General features: G+C 34.1%; 1 protein-coding gene across 1 annotated transcript in view; it reads right to left on the bottom strand.

Annotated features, from left to right (window-relative positions):
• Positions 1-766: 766 nt before the first annotated feature.
• Positions 767-18,439, bottom strand: part of LOC127872376 (targeting protein for Xklp2 homolog) — a 46,356-nt gene continuing 28,683 nt past the window's right edge. The window contains exons 11-12 of the mRNA XM_052415708.1: positions 12,771-12,927; positions 767-785 (exon numbers count right to left, since the gene is read on the bottom strand). Coding sequence (XP_052271668.1) covers positions 767-785; positions 12,771-12,927 — 176 coding nt within the window. The remainder of the gene's footprint in view (positions 786-12,770; positions 12,928-18,439) is intronic.

Below are 18,439 nucleotides of genomic sequence, written 5' to 3'. Positions count from 1 at the left end.
TTTATTTCTTTAATTATCCAATCCTGGTTGCGGATCATAGGCCCCATCTAAGCTAACAGTATAGGTTTACACACAAATTTATTTAACTAATTGATTGTATGATTACAAATTGAAGCAGTTAATTGGAAATGAGTATATATGATTCGTAAGGGTCAACATATAATAAAGATCACTTATGTTATAAAACACTAATTGATATAAAACGAAGAAAGTTCAGGAGCAAAACTGTCGAAACCGAATCGGCCTACTTTGTTATCGATAGTAAATGTTGTTAATTGTTTCAAATTGGTGAATGTTTTTTTTTATTAAACATTACGTTATCTTTATTAAGGTTCTCAACATTAAATATGATTTACACTAATTTTGTTTGAACGTTTAGCTTGTAATAATGTGGATAACACAATCACTAGTTTGTGTGTATATAGTTATTATAAGCTAATTATTTGTAAATATTATCATGAATGTATAAACAGAACGAAGTGAACCCTTAGAAGAATCAGAATATTTAGCGAAGCAACATTTATTTTGCTTTTTTGCAGCAATCACAACAAATGTCAGTCGATCTCAAATATCTCCAATTTATTCTCCTGGTGTCAAAATGCTCTTGATGATGCAATTTGTGATGATTTGATGATTCTCAAAGGCTTTTTACAGATTTGAAGTAGAAATTCGTCCGCTATTGTATTGGAATGTGTGTGATAGCTGTCCTCTATTTAGTTATAACGCCTTTTGAAATGACGAAATGTGCTAAATTGACATCTGTATGTTAATCCCTCACTTCCTGTCTGAATAAAAAACAACACACTCACATAAGCATGCTAAATTTTAATAAAATATCAAACATTTAAATAGATGCCCAAACGTTTAAACAAACTACCAACACATAGTGTTTTCACGAGAATACAAATGAGTTGTAAAACAGCCAAAACAACCGATGACTTAACATTAGCCTCCATCTTGTATATGTCCTTATATATGTCTGCTTTGGAATCTGTTGCAGCAAATGTGGTAATCGTCAAATATACCAATACATTTGGACGCCTAATAGGGTTGAGTGCTAAGCTAGGCTGATGAATATATAAATTCATTTAAGATTATTTGAAAGAACTACTGTAGTTTTTTTGAACGCGCACACGAACGATACCACATCACAGAGTGGAAATTCCATTTCGTATTTTTACTGGATGTTTTTTTAAATATACACATCATTCACGATCGTAATGTATGATCTTTTGTGAGATTACTGACGTGTATTACTGTTTACAATCTTCAGACGGTATATAATAAAGCTACAAGATAAGTATTGATGCAAAGCATCAAAGGGCGTCGGGAATTTCAGTGTAAAAGGCACTCAATGAAGTTACATGGAACTATTTTTTTTTTACTGTAAATATTAATATAATGGCCGATTATTTAAACAAAATAGAAAAAGAAACTGGTATAACCATTATCTATGATTTTGTGTTATAACCCACAAATAACCATTATGTATGATGTTGTGTTATAACCCCCAAATAACCATTATCTATGACTTTGTGTTGTAACCCCCAACTAGTTCATAGTTCATTTTATGTACATTGGTTTCCCTTTTTTTACTGGCATCCGTGTGCAGTTTTCATTGATGGAACAGAACTGTGTAGGTTTAAAAAAATCTGCTTCATCTTGTAAGCGTAATTTCATATTTTTCTCAACTTCAAGGGGAGATGATTTTGCACCTATTCTTACGTTGCTCATTTACAATAGGGGTCGAGTACTCATTGATATGAAAACACTGTAAAAGTTGTAATGTGTTTACGAACCCCCTTCCATCTGATGAGAGAAATGGTTACAATAAAACAGCATAATTATTTAAACTAAAATGTCTACATCAAAACAAAAAGTTAACATAGGACACAAATAAAATAATTTGATTCTACTGGGGCTCGAACCTTGGGCCTCTCACATGTGAAGCGAGCGTGTAACCACTACACTACGGAACCGCTTGAAAAATCACCTTCTAACTAAGATATTAATAAGCTATTAATATTCGGTTTAAATGTAAACCCGGAAGTTTAAACGCTGGATAGTGAGCGGGTTAAAGGTCCATACCAAAGGGTCCATACCACTGGAAAGATACGGGTCAGGCCTGTGGCTTTCTATGTGATGGTGCTCCTCATTGATAAGCGGCTGCTTCCTTTATCAAGACTCATTATTACAATTAATAATACGTGTCGCGCTTCGCGCTCTATTGCGCCGTTATTAGTAACTAGGTTGTTGCTAGGATAGCGGAACAAAGAAGTTTTGTTTAATACAAAACCAGAAAGTTTTACTGGTTCGCGTATTTGCCCAGTCCCTGTGATCTTTTATTATTGCCCAGTCAATGTGATCGGTTATTAATTAAAACAATAAGCTTTGCATTATTGGCAAAAAATGTTGTAGTAAATGTAATATGCACAAATGCAGTACTTATTAACACTAATTTACACAAAAAATTACCACTACGCAAGATATTCTGACAACAAAAATATATATACATTGATCCGTAAAATAACTTCTCCTCCCAAAAGCGAAAAAAAACGTATTACATACTAATCGCCGCACTTCAGTGCAACGCCAATAAGTTCATGCTTATAGTTGTCCGATATTTGTGTTGCTCTTGTTGATTGCGGCCTATCGAAATGCAACGTTACAAAATGTATCCATTCTATAGAATACATTTGAGCATCCCGGTAATGTTATATTTAACTCCCTAAACACGTTCCATGTATGATGTTCATGGCAAAAACGCAATTAAGACACAACGAACTCAAGTGACATTTATATTCTTGCACTTCCATTTTATTATTTTCTTTAAGTGAATTAATCTCTCAGTTTTCTGTGTATCAACAGTTAATTGTATCATCATGTTGTTTATACATGCACTACATATTATGCAAGACACTATTTTCGTGCTTGCTACAATATTGTTTGCAAATTAATATGCATTTACAGTTTGTAACTTAGTATAATTTGTATATCATTGTAAATGTGTTCGTTTGGTCCTCAGTCCGAGCATCGGGTTTCAGCATTTAAAACTATAAAGCATTTGGAAGGTTTGCATATTGCATGAATATTTACATTCACTCTAATTTTCTGTAGAAAATGAACGAGTTCATTTTGCGTAACCCGTAAGCTGGCGATACCGCCTTCGAAGGCGGAGCTTCTAAAATCGGACCAATGGTTTTAAGACGCTGATGCGTAGTTATACAGTGACCAGTACCGTGACCGCACTACTTTTGTAAATATAGTAACAAACATGAATAAACATTGCCCGTGTGTTTACTTTTGTTTCTTTGATGTTTCATTTTTCGATGTCTCGATTTATTCCATCAATGTTCGAAGTTGTCAAAATGTTTAAAAAAATAGATTACCGAACTAGCTTTCCGTATTTTATTTTCATCACTTGAATACGCAATTTATGACGTATCTTGTGTGACGTCATTTCGGTGACCAAACATTTTACGAAAACAATATGGACGTGGTGGTTTTTTTATTTAATATTTGTTTAAAGCATCGAACGAATCCAAAACGTATTTCGCATTGTGTGTTTGTCATGCAAAACACTTTAAGAACAGACACTGGAAGTGTATATCGTTGTAACTTTATTGTTATTAGCATTGGATTAAAACTGCCATTGAGGTAAGCATGTCGTTTATACATACTTTAGTTTGTATGACCCCTGTCAAATTTTAAATAATGGCATTAATCTATTCTACAGCACAGTTTCAGCTGCGATCGATTTTTTAATTTTCCAAATAATGTGCTACGTGTAATTATAATTAATAGTAAAACTTCAGAACTCCTTTGCTTCGCGCAGGAATGAGGAATAACAAAACCTTAAGAAGTTAAGGGGCGGGACCTAGCTGTTCCCAAAACTAAGATTACAACATGTGTTGCCTCCCTAAAAGCATGCAATTCTGAGTTGTTTTTTATGCTCAGGTATGTTTTAATTGTTTCAAATCAAAGGACAAATATAAATATAAGGATTGATTCTTATTTTCGGGCTTTTATGCAGTACGAACGCTCAGGGCAAGTATTAAAAATTAGCGCGCTTCACGGAATTTCAAAACACGCCCTGAGCGTTCATACTGCATAAACGACCGAAAAATAAGAATCAATCCTTAATTGAACATTCGTAGTTTGCGTCGAGAACGAGTCTCTCAGTTTTCAGAATATAAACATTAAAATAATCGTCGTTAATAGAATCGAGAAGAACAAGACGTTATTTTCGTGTTTTCACACATTTTATTGTAGAGTTATGTGCCATTGGAAGTATATAATGCAATGTATTCACGTTTAATTGATTTGTTTTATTGCTAAAGTTGTGTTTAACAATTGCTTTTTGGAAATGATGAAATATTCAACAGTTGTTTTGTCGAATGTATGGATGTAATGCATTTTACGTATTTGTATATATTCTATAATCTATGGAGCGTTTTTCGCGGAATTAGCAATATATTTTCGTTGTGTTACGTGTACCTTGAGTAATCTCCCTTTAGTATGATTTTTTTTTTTCAATATGCGACCTTATTTTTGTTAAATATAGAACAATACTTTTATTCGGTTATTTTATTCTCAAAATTTACTGACAAAACGTTTTTTTCTGAAAATGAAACACTTCTTTGATGTTTTAAAAGCATGAAGTAATACATGGTTACCATCGTGGCAGATTGGTATTATGTATACGAGAAAATGCAAAGTTTCACTAATCTTTTGTCATATCTATTAGTACGTTTCACAGATGTGGTATAATATTGTAATTGATATGCAAAATCAATATGTCAAAATGCTTATGTGATATTCGCTTTTTATGAAAACGAACAAAAGCATGTTGTAAAATGACGATAGAAGTATACATTATTATGGGCGTTGAATAGTAGTGATTAGTTTTTCAAGACGATTGAACACATATTTAAACATCAAAATATAAACGAAACAATTATATTCATAATAAACAGAGAAGTTGATAATCCCCCCACCCCTCACACATTTCCACATCGATAACTCTGCATATGTATTCGTTTGTTACATACTATATTACAAAATTAAAAATGTCTTTAGAGCAGCTTCAAAAAATCAGAAAACTCCGGTTTTTTCTAAATATGCATTGAAATACAAAACCATAAATGTATTTTCACCTAGCAGTGATTCGCACTTAACAATATACTGTAACCATACAGATGTTGTTTGTTTTTTAAGATTGTTAAGTTTTCTATTATGTCTTTTTTAACGGCCTTGCTATTTCGGAGAGAAAATAGCGTACACGTGTATTTCATGATTATTCGTATTTATATAAACAAGTAGAACAGTGTAAATTATATTTTGTGTGTTCGATTGCAAGTTTGTATTGATAACTATTTGGCGCATGTTCACATTTTTTAACATGTCCGTCAGATTTCAATATTGAATTTACATAATTAATCTTCGTGCTACAGGTATTTTATTATGATGACGGAGTTGAAAAAGTCCGTATTCAATATACTATTCAGATAATTCTACAATGTACTTATTCGCAAAAGTATTTCGTTTTTGAAAACATCTACCATGTTAATGGCTGTCTGTAAAAGTGTTATACTTTAGAATAAACAGAGTAATCATATACGGAGATATAAACACTCAAACACGTTTCCACACATTCCTGAAGAATGTTAACTTCTGTTTTATTGAAACAGTGAATATGTATATCAATAAACATGCGTTTTTCTTTAATACTGTACATGAGATTTTCAGGACAAACTATACTTGTTTTTCTTCATAATGATTGAATACTCACATTGAACAAAAATGTCGGCTTTAAGAGCAAGAATGTTAATGAAATAGAAATAAATACCAACAATATAACATATGCAAATACATGTATAAATGTAATGAATATGGGTTCAATGACGAATAATAACTAGAGATATTACTAGTATTCGCAGCTCTCCATGTGGTTTTTGGCGTATAGGGGCCTTAACATGTATAAAACACGTTCCAGTTGTTACTTCAGTTATTTTTTATATATTTTGGTTTAGACTGTATAACCTGGTCCATAAGTATGTGCAGGTTGAGACCATTCTTGTTCCATACCGTACACAAATATGTGTAAGAAGCACAACTATGAGGTCATAGAACCAGAAAGACAGAAAGACAAACATATAATATTTACTTGGAATATATAGACACTGTAACAAATACCACAATAATGCATTGTGTTATAATATTAAATTCACAAATAATACATGTATTTTTAAGACGGTTAATAAAGAAAATACATTGCTATTGTACATATGAAAAAAGGAGAGAAAAAAAGGCATGACACCATTGCACATTCATTGTATATTTAGTAGTCCATATTTGTAACAATGAATTATATAGGCTTAGGTTCATTGTAGGGATGTTCTTACAAATGACCTATTTGGGAATTCATTTTTCACTCTTAAGTCCTGGAACATTCGCGATTGTGTTCGTTTGTATTCACATACAAATCAGATAGGATTAATTTGATCTATGAATAAATCCTAGGATCTTTCTCCTGGAAATAGTAACATTTTACCAATATGCAAAAGTTTGACAGGTATACGTATGCCAGGACTAGTAGCATGGTTTTATTTTAATAAATAAATATGAACAAATCTACTCATATTCATTTGATTTTGGTTTCAATATTGTCGATTGTCTTTGCTAAGTAATAAATACGATATTTTTCATTTTTGCCAAATAATTTTCTTGAAATTACAATGCAAAGCATCTTCATCGTTTTCGATGCATACCATCTCTGTCTCTGATGTGCAGGTCATCGTTTGGACCGCATGTTCGTTAATTCACGAACGACTTTGTTATCATAAGCGAACAACGTGGGACTTTTAAACATTGACAATCAGAATCCTAGCTTACTTACTAGTTAAAAAAACAGAAGTTTATACACTTACAAAGACATGCAAACTGTGTTCGTATTATTACTTGCATTGATGTTTGTGGTAACACATTTACTTGAAATCCTCGTTAAAACGTTGTTAAGTGTCAAATACTGAAAAGGGAACATGGATTGCCCTTCGGTTAAATACATTAACACAAATGCATATATTTAAACGTAATAATTAAAATTCTGAATATATAAAATGCGCACTGTTTTTTAACAAGATCGCAATATGGGTTGCCGTTTTTCTCTGGATTTGAACGACATCCTGTAAATAAAAAATCCTCAGGTGCTGACACTTCTTATTTCAATTATTATACGAAGACATGCAATTTATCTTAGAATGGTTAAAATTACCATCACATAACGTTAATTATTAATATATACGCTACCAGTATGGTTTGCACTCGACGCATACGAAGAATAAAGTAGTATTAAGAGATATTTTTGTAAATTAACAACTAGCTTTAACAATAAATACATTTAGGATTAAGCACTCATGGCATGCCATTCGTTTAGCTAAGAAATTAATACTAAAGGCAGCTGCGATATACTTATTAAAGTGTGTATATGTGTGCTTATTTTACACACATGCGTAGTGCAAACTCAATAGAATTTTATTTAGTACGAATTTAGTGTGAAATCAGTTTTAACACAAAGACACGATAAATCCACGTGACCACATTAAATGTTCAGGTTATGTATCTAATAATTCAATAATATTAAATCTATTTTTTTAACTACGTCTATGTGTATAGCTGAACGCAATGGAACAAACAATAAAAAAGAAAACGCCATAATGTTCATATAGAGTCATGACTTTTTTTAAACTATACACAAAGGCATTCATTACATTCGTTCTCAGTGGTTCCGTTTAATTATTTATACTCATGAATGCAATAACATTGATAAATGACTTTATTGCATCACATAAATTATTCTGCTACATACAACATACGTTACATTTCTATTGGAGTTAAATATCACACAATTGCTTTGATAAATCAACACTATAGAGAAAGGTAAGCTTTGAACAGCAATGCATGTAACAATTAGGTATATTAAACATTTTCATTTTAATGCGGCTTTGCTTTAATTGATTCCAGCTGACTGATTTCACAAATCGTTTTTATGCGTATTTTTAATTAAGACATGATTATTAAATATTGAATACAAACAGCATATATTATATTGTCCTTTGTTGAAATCTGGTACACATGTGATATATCATTATTTGTGCAATAAAATGAAACCTAGGTTTTGACATTAGACTTTTTTGTTTGTTTTATAAGCCTACTTTACTAATATGACTATTCCAAACAGCCGTGTGGGAATGTCTGTATAACATCACGATGTTCGTTTTATTGCAATACTATCGTTAACATATGACAAATAAACAACGCATAATAACCGGAAAACGATCGACGATGGGTATCATTGAAATTGAAAAAAACACACACACAACCATTGCATTTCTTGAATAATTAATACGCATCTCTTTATACACAAACAACCACAACAAATAACAAAGCTATGTTAACACTTACGTGTTCCTGAAATATTTCTTCATTCAAGGAAAATGATGTATGCTTGGCTAAAACCACAAACTTCAATTACAATCTCAAATCTTCTGTTTTTTCTGTTCACGTATATTAATGAAAATAATTCGTTGGGATTTTATCGTACATCAATGTCAAAAGGCAGTCGATAATACAGAAGAAGTATTTGTAGTTTTGACCACCAAAAGCTTTTCTCAAATCATAATTTTGAATACACATTAGGCCATCCTTAAAAAATTGTTTGTTTGGCATAACCCGACCCAGGTATATTTGGGTGGTTAGGTAGGTAGGGATATTTTTTTGTATTTTTTTTCTAAAATTGATCTCCGACATATACCAAACTAAAAGGTAATTATCAAATAAAGCTCCAAGTCTTCTGCCTCGTGAAAGGAAATTGTTAAATATTTTTCTGCACCGTCCGTATCACCGCACGTGTATTCGTAAGTCTTTTTTTTGTATAAAGAAAATCGAAAATTTAATATAATCGACAAAAAATACTTTATCCGAAAACGAGAGTCCGAAAAATTGTACGCATTTTGCACATGAAAATGTGCATATCGTTAGGCTACAGACAATGAAACAAGTAACCTAGCAAATACGTAATTAATATACTATTTGGTTGACATATTACTTTACAATAGCATAGTTTGTGAGTAAAAACAACAAAGTAATTATAACATTTTAATTTCAATCAAGAACAGAAAGCTGTAACATCTTCGAAATGTAACTAATTATTTAATTATCATCCTTTAATTCAGATCGATAGCCGGTAGAAAATTGTAAGTGATCAGCTTAAAAATAATTTATTGAGTGTAACGCTTATTTTCATTTGCTTTTTTTTATACTTCTTTGCCATCGGCCATTATTTTGCAGGCAGACGACAATTTTAACTGTGTATTCCATTATCTGCGCATGAATTACACAATATTACCCCAAAGCGAACTCAATGTTGATTGGCCAGCTACCATATGCGCTTCAAAACGTTCATGGAAACAAAGAGAAAAAAATAGTTAAAAAAAACAATCCGGATTAAAATGGCGGATGTTTTCAATGAAATTTAACGAGATTTTAGCATATTCGCAAATTAAATTTTTCTTGCGCCAAATTCGCTACATTTTCGCAAATGGCGAACGACAGCGCGAGCCCTGTAAAAGTGAGCATTTATTCCAATAATAACACGTTCGCAATGCTCGTGCTGTCGTTCGCCATTTGAGCCATATGCGCCATTTGCAAAACTATTGAGAATTTGGCTCAAGAAAAAATTGCGAAAATTCGAAAATCTAGTAAAATTTCGTTGAAAACATCCGCCATTTTAATCCGGACTGGTTATCTATTTTTGTCTCTTTGTTTCAATGAAAGTGTTCGCAATTCGAACAATTAACAAATCCCGGTCTGTACCCGATAAGACATCCCTTGACCTGACCTTATTTTTATTGAAGTGCACATGGTAGCTGGCCAATCAACATTGAACTCGCTTTCACATGACATGACGTTGTCGAATGAAACGTGAGAAAGGGTGGAGCAATCGGATAATATTGGGTCATTTATGCGCAGATGTTGTAGAATTTGAATACACATTTAATATCGCAGTCTGCCTTCAAAATAGCGGGCCGGTCTCTAGAGATAAACAATGAACAAAAACGTGACAATAACCCGTCAATAAATATTTCTAAGCTGAAACCACTTGTCATCTTTCTTCCGAATATTACCGATCTTGAATTAAAGAGTATAATTAAATAATTAGTTACATGGCGATAATATTACACATCTCTGCCGATAGCCGAATTAAATTGAAAGTGATAATTAATCAATTTGTTTTTAACTCCTGAACTATCCTGAACGACAGCAGCGTATTTTAATTAAAAGGAATACGAGAAAAACAGGAGCGGTTTAATTGTATTTAAAGTCTAATAAATCGCATATTCTTATGTCAAATAAATAGGCGACTCAAATAAATACCGGTACGCGTTTTGTTCATTGCTATTCTAGATATCCTTGAAAGAGAATTCAATTAAATGATGCAATAACCGGAAAAGGATAAAAAGCGGAAAGGCAAAATGTAGCGGAAAGAATTTTCGGCGAGCAAAAAAAATTTTTTTTTTGGAAAGTGACAAAAAAATAATTCAGTCGGGCAGATTTTAGTGGGTCGGTCGGGTTATGCCAACAAAAGAATTTTAAGGATGGCCCTATTTGTGCTTTAACCAAGATTCATCAAACACTGAACAGCAAAATTTATGGATAAAGACAAACTATACTTAAGGAAATGTCTATTTGAAATCACTCGCGATTAAATTTAGATTTAATGAACATTGAAAGTTTTAAGTGAATCTAAATATTTCCTTTTCTCTACGCTACATAAATAATAACACCCACGCATCTCATGCTGTACCGCGACATTTTTCCTCGGGATATAATTTTTCAGAGTGCTTTTTTTTTAGTCTACTGATGCTGACAGTTGAGTCTACTGACCTGGTTGAGTCAGAGGCAGGTTATCCTAAGGGAACCCGAGGCTCAGAGTCCTGATTTACACAGTGATACTCTCAAACACTGCTTCAGTTAAAAGATTGTTTAATAAACTTATTTTTAGTGTTAATAAAAACAGGATTTTCTGGAAATCACTCACCACTATGATTTTAATATGGAAACTTTTTGTGCATGTTTTATAGTTTTCAGCATAATTAATAATTTCTCAATTTGGATGAAAACACCGCTAATTTCCCCCAATTTTACCGGTACTGGTACCATTCCCAAAGTGGTGAGGAAAAAACGCTGCTAAGTCAAGTTAATCTAAATCATATTTTGTTGGCAGCTTTGCCTCCAATATGACCTTGACATGGTGTTGTTTTTTTTCAGATCAAAATGCACAAACAATTCAGCAAAAATATACAACTCTATTCAAAAGTCCTCAGTCAACTCACAAAATCAACAACAAAACAAGGGACAAAATTGTCACAAACCAGGTTTTCAAAAAAATATATTTATAACTAGAGAGCTTTGTCACAGACGTGATGTATACCCCCACATGCTGCATTGACACAGTTTTGCATGCTGTCTTCACAAAACAAGAAAAGCTAATTTATGGCGATTTTTAAGAATTATTATTCCATTATCATTTATGGCCATTTTGACCTTTGAACTCTTGAATTCTTTTGCATGACACACCGTCCAATTACTGTGAACAAAATTAATGTACAGAGTCATTTTAAAATCTCACAATAAATGACATGGACAAGCTCATTTATGACCATTTTTGACTTTTGAACTTCAAGTGTGACCTTGACCTAGGAGATATCGTCGTAATTCTTTTGCATGTCACACCGTCCAATGATGGTGAACAAATGTGCTAAATGATTTTAAAATCACACAATGAACAACATAGTTATGGCCTGGACAAGCTCATTTATGGCTCTTTTTTAGCTTTGAACTTAAAATGTGACCTTGACCTTGGAGATATCGACATAATTCTTTCGCATGACACACACCGTCCAATGATGGTGAACAAATGTGCCAAATGATTTTAAAATCTCACAATGAACGACATAGTTATTGCCCGGACAAGCTTGTTCCGCCCACCTGCCGACATTCGCCAATCTAATAGCCAGTTTTTTTCTTTTTAAAGCTCCACCAATAATAATGATTTTACAGTAACTAAGGAATTCAGAGCTGATTGGCTGAACACTTGACATTGCTGCCTCAAACTCTAGTGGGTTTTTCACTTTTTTTATGCGGCTTTGAGCTTTTTTGATTGGGTAAAATAAAATTTCATTTTCAACAAAAAATAGGAAATTGGTGGTGTATTATTGTTGGTATTTTTGGTAAAAGATATTTCAATATTGAGGAGAATTATAGTGTTTTAAATATTATATATACCCAAGTTCAGCTTCTGGTGCTGAATTGTTGCATTCACATTTAAAATAATAATGTTTTTTTTGTGTGTTTTTGAAAACCTTCAGTTGAGAATTGTAGGCAGTCATTTCAGACAAATATACACTATTGAGATTGAGAATAGAGGCACATTTTTACCAAAATTTGACCCTTAATCCTTTCCCACAGCAAAGAAAAAATGGCTTTTGCAACCAGCATAAAACCAGAACAGCCTGCGAGTTCAGGTTTTATTCTGTTTGCTGCTCATCAATAACTAAGGGTTGGAAATGAAGCATTTAAAACTTGAATTGAAGCCTTTAAAACTTGAATTTAGTAAAAATAGGTATTTAATTAAATTTAACTTTCTAAGGGACTACACACGCGTAAAAACATGTATCTAATTGGTAAAGGTTTAAAATCCATTAACTCACTTTTGCATCTCCTCCAACTCCTGCTGTTCAATCTCCTCTCTGCTGGGCGCGGTCACAGGGCGGGACCTGGAGCGGGTCTCAAACTGGGGTGTGTGGGGCACTGTGGGCCCATGAGGGGGTGACCTTGAACGACCTCGCTTCTCATCAGAGGCGCCACCTGCAGGTCAGATATTATTAGCATCTTACATGAACATGCATAGTGCCAACACTGGACAGCCATAAACATGGGAAATTTGATAGAAATTAAATATCAGTTTTTATATAAACAAGAAAACAATTGAGTTGTAGGCAATCACCTGTGAGTGAAAGGAACTAATTTATTTTTAGATTGTGAACTTTAGAATAATAGCTTATGTTAATTTTTCTGCTAATGAAATATCAATATTAACATAAAAAACTTAAAATTAAAACAGAAATTTTAAGACCTGTAATACAATGAATTAAATAAAACAAGATTAATTTCAACCATTTTTCATTTGGGAAACATGGTTTACTAGACAATGGATTTTAAATGAGAATATCAAAATTATATTAAATAATACTTGCAAACAGTTTTCTTAAATTTAAGCTATAAAACTTTTCACATGAGATTATTTCACTCCACAGTAAACAGAACATCTATGGCAGCGTTTCCGCTTTTAAAAGTTGGAAGTCCTGACTTCCAAGCCTAAAATTGTGGACGTCCCAGACATAAATATTGAAGTCCTACTTTTATTTAAGAATTTTAATAAACGTACATGTTCCTACTCTATCCATTACCCGATAATCCAGTATTATTACGATTTCTATTTTCAAAACCAAACAAGAGTGCCAAACTGTCACAAGATACGCCCGTTCGGAGGTTTTGGACACCATGCTTAATGCTTGAAATGCACTAAGTGACCTCGAGACCTAGTTATTGACCCGGCATGACCCATATTTGAACTTGACCTAGATATCATTTAGATGTAACATCTGACTAAATTTGGTGAAGATCAAATGAAAACTACTTCAATTAGAGAGCGGGCACCATGCTAAATGCTTGAAATTCATTATGTGTCCGATCGTGACCTCGTTTTTGACCCGGCATGACCCATATTCGAATTTGATCTACATATCATCTAGACTCAACTTCTGACCAAATTAGGTGATGATCAGATGCAAACTACTTCAATTAGAGAGCGGACACCATGCTAAATGCTTGAAATGCACTAAGTAACCTTGTGACCTAGTTTTTGACCCGGCATGACCCATATTCGAACTTGACCTAGATATCAACTAGATGCAACTACTGACCAAGTTTGGTGAAGATCGGATGAATACAATTTGAATTAGAGTCCGGACAAAGTGGCGCCGTTGAAAATGCACTAATTGACCCTATGACCTAGTTTTTGACCCGGCATGACCCATATTCGAACTTGGCCTATATATCAACTAGATGCAACTGCTGACCAAGTTTGGTGAAGATCGGATGAATACAATTTGAAATAGAGTCCGGACAAAGTGGCCCCTTTGAAAATGCACTTATTGACCCTATGACCTAGTTTTTGACCCGGCATGACCCATATTCGAACTTGGCCTAGATATCAACTAGATGCAACTGCTGACCAAGTTTGGTGAAGATCGGATGAATACAATTTGAATTAGAGTCCGGACAAAGTGATGCCTTCCGCCCGCCGCCCGCCGCCAAGGGGTTTCACATAATACGTCCCGTATTTTATACGGGCGTATAAAAACTGACAATATTGAAGTCCGCTATTTTACGCAAGTTGATTTGAGGGATGGTGGAATTCCCATTGAACATACGTTAATCACGTGACGGGATTTGAGAGCATAGAGCACTGTTCATATTTAGTAATTATGACAAATCAACGACTGAATTTAAAATGTAACAATTACATGTAAATAATGATCGACGACAAATACTTTATCCGTAAACGACTGGGATGGGGGAATTCCCATTGAACATGCGTTATTCATGTGGCGCGATTTGAGAGCATAGAGCACTCATATTTAATAGTTATGAAAAATCAACGACTGAATTTAAAATGTAACAGAAACATGTAAATTATGATGGACGACAAATACTTTATCCGAAAACAAATTTTTTAAATAAAATTCATTTTAATTATTAAATACTTACCTGTTATCGTATGCTTATACTTTCCAAGGGGAAATAACTCATCCGGAATTTTAACTGGGAATCCGCCACCTCAATACCGTAATACAGGCCAGGTTAAACATAGTGCAATGCAACCTAGCCAAAAATCGGTAACCAACCCTCAATATTCTTTCAATATATATACAAAAATATTAATCGAATAGCCGGGTGGGAGGTGGGACTTACCGATAACAGGTAAGTATTTAATTATTAAAATGAATTTTATTTAAAAAATTTGTTTTAATGTCATAAATACTGACCTGTTATCGTATGCTGATTTTGCAGCTGCGGTGGGAAGGTTCGTATATATTTTCCCAACACAGTAGAACCCATAAACAGGGTTATCAGCTAATGATATCAAGTAATCTTCGTTTAAACGGTATTAATTATAACTTCTCGGACAGAGTAATATGTCTATGTCGTAAAGAAGACGCTACCGTTAGTGAAACCACAACAAGCCCAAACGTATACAAATTGTATTGTTGGCACTTCAGAAAACGAAGATAAAAAGATGACAAGGTGGTCGGATTCCTCCAGTAAACAGCTTAGAGCACGTCAAAAAGTGGGGTGTGATTAATATATGCCCACAAAACAGACAGAGCTCTTAATTCATGCGGTCAGATCCTAAAAAGGAATGAATCCTTAGATAGGATAAGATTAACTTTCCTTAGTCGAGGTCTAACCCCGAGAAATAGAAGCCGCAGACACATCTCCCCCCCCTTTTTTGGGGAAATGAAGAGTGTCTTTGAGAAACTCGAATGGACTTCTGACTAACACTGCTGAGATAGAACTTCAAAGCCCTGATTGCCCAAAGAAGTTTATCCTCATCTTCATGACTACCAGTTTAAGAAAACTTGGAAACTTGAAGGTAGAAGCCATATAGAGGACTTGATATTAAGCAAGGAATCCTGGCTGACACAACAAAGTGAAAACGACAACAGATCCAACTGGAATTGGTCGTATTCAACAGAAAAAGCATGAATTTCACTTCTCCGTATGGTAAAAGCCATAATAAGAAGGAAAACCGTCTTAAAATTATATTGGAACTGTTAATAAGCCTGATGAAAAAGGTTCATAGGGAGCTCATTAAGCATCCCAACATGTAACACAAGTCAAAACCGCTTAAGAAGGTAAAGGAACGAAAAACATAGTGTTGACGTTCCATAGTTTGGATCAGTTCCAAAATAGGTAAGACAGCACAGAGTTGCGATGACTTACACAAAACAAGGTATACGAAAGCATAATCTCTATCCTTTGATGAAGATAAGAACAAATTTCTTATCATCAAGAAAAAGATGAGAAAAACCTCTATGTATCTAGCAGAGTGATTAAGGTACAGTTCGTTGCCCTGTTCCGACAGGATTTTGACATCGACAGGTCAAATTGTATCAAAACATTCAATGATAAAGAATGTTTATGCTGGGATATGTCGACCAATTACTTGCCTAAATTATCACAAAAGATTTACATGAAGTTCAAAGTATTTTTTCTCAGATTTATTGATGTTTACATCGCACTATATTGCCCTGTTCCGGTGCCTCTTTTCAGTTCCGACGGCTCACCGTTATTTTTACTAACCCGTAAAAATCACTAAAAGAGGTACATTAGGGGAATGCAAAACGTCTTAATATACTGCAGAAATAATATTTGCACAACTATTGGGGAACTGGCACCATGTTTAGTTACAAAATTGAAGACAGCGTTATAAAAGGCTATCACCAATTTAAAATAAGGCCTCAAATGCATACCGAGTTAAATATGGACTTAGAATATACAAATCTGCCTGATGAAAACGCAGCATTAGTGTGGATTCCACCTATTGAGGACTTTCCTCCAGAAATGAGACATAATGTAACAGACCAAAGTCGTTTCTTAAGATTGTGTGACATTGCAGGATTGCCCATAGGCCATGTGCCAACAGGACTAGCTGGTGCATTCAGAAAAATCATGGAATTGGAGGGTAAAATCACTGCTTTAGCCACTGGAGAGCCCTGCCCTAGCTTTGCACCCTGGCCAGCCCCAGAAGCAACAGGTGGGGGTGTGGTCATTCCATGTGACTACATCATCACCTGTGCAGAGAATGACTTTAATATAATCTCTGATGCCATAGATAGTATGCCCGAGAAGGAGGCAATGAAGATACAAAAGATGTAAAATAAAATGACGCAAAACAAAAAGTACATTTTTACATATAATTATGTGCATTGTCTTTTAATAATACAACATATGAACCATTACTATGACTTTGTGTTTGTTTTTTTTATCGTTATTACAATTATTACATGTAGCTACATAATACAAAGTAGGCCCATTTATGATACAAGCATTCCAGCTGAAAATTTAACACAACTATGGATACACATTTACAATATCTTAAGCATACAAGAGTTAGTGTATACTGTACAATGTCGCAGTAAACTATTCCAGCAAAGTTACAACAGTGCATATTTTATTTAATAGACACACAAACGGCAAAAGAATTCTACCCCTTCAGAGGTTAAAGCAGCCTTATCATAGTCATGGTCTTCGGGAATACACGAAACATGGATACAACTGTCGCATATATCACATTGAACCCAACCATCTGGATCCTCTGAAATTTTCTTACAAACAGCGCAATGATCTGATTTTGTGTTACATGAAGCATCAAATATTAATACTTTTTTAGCTTTACCCCTACATGACACAGGCGCTTTACCTTTAGAACTAGCAGTATGCGGTTTCCCTTTAGGTGGCAAAGGCTTAACTTCAAGACTTTTGTTAGATATATACTTTTTTCTTTGTTCTGAGCCTTTACTTTTTCTTGAAGAAACTTTTTCTTAGCTGCCTGCTCTTTTCTTGCAAATAGTCTTACGGACTCTCAAAGCTTACGTTCTAATGCTTTCTAATGAAGTTAAGCAGTCTGGCAAAGTATCAGAACTTGTTTTCCTTTTCTTACTATAACTACAAGAAGGGAACACAAGGGCCTCCCTAACAGATGGTGACACAATGTCATCAACACCTGAACTACTGGTGCAATCAGTATTAACATCACAAACAAAAGATTAAGTTCTGAAACAAACTTGTAATAATTGGCAAACCATCTATCAAAATTCTTCACTGGTTACCTTAGCACGTGAATTCTCTAAACATGACTCTTACCGTATCTCAACTACATGAGAATTTCTGGCCATAAAGTTGTAGTGCCATGTGTAACTAGGCCTATCCTTTTTGAACTTGTTTTAACGCTTGTCTTTTTTTAAGATACCTTGGACAAAGTCCAAAAATTTACCAACACCAAGGCCCATTCCTCTTTTGGACTACTCCGATAACCACATTGCCAGCTCTTCTTCCTCTTTTTTACTGAATATTGGCTGAGGCCCATTCCTACTGTCTAAAGATACTTCACCACTCAGTCTACGCCTCAAGAAACTTTCTGACAAATCATGGTTCCTAGCAGCTCTTGTAATAGGAATACCTCTTCCTACATCTGCTAAGGCCTCTTTCACTCGAATCAATTTACCAGGTGATTTTCTGTATCCCCTCTTAT

This window comes from Dreissena polymorpha, chromosome 3 (assembly GCF_020536995.1).
Source record: "Dreissena polymorpha isolate Duluth1 chromosome 3, UMN_Dpol_1.0, whole genome shotgun sequence".
NCBI classification, from domain to species: Eukaryota; Metazoa; Mollusca; class Bivalvia; order Myida; family Dreissenidae; genus Dreissena; species Dreissena polymorpha.
The sequence above is the reverse complement of the archived record's forward strand: the minus strand, read 5'-3'. Positions and strand labels throughout refer to the sequence as shown.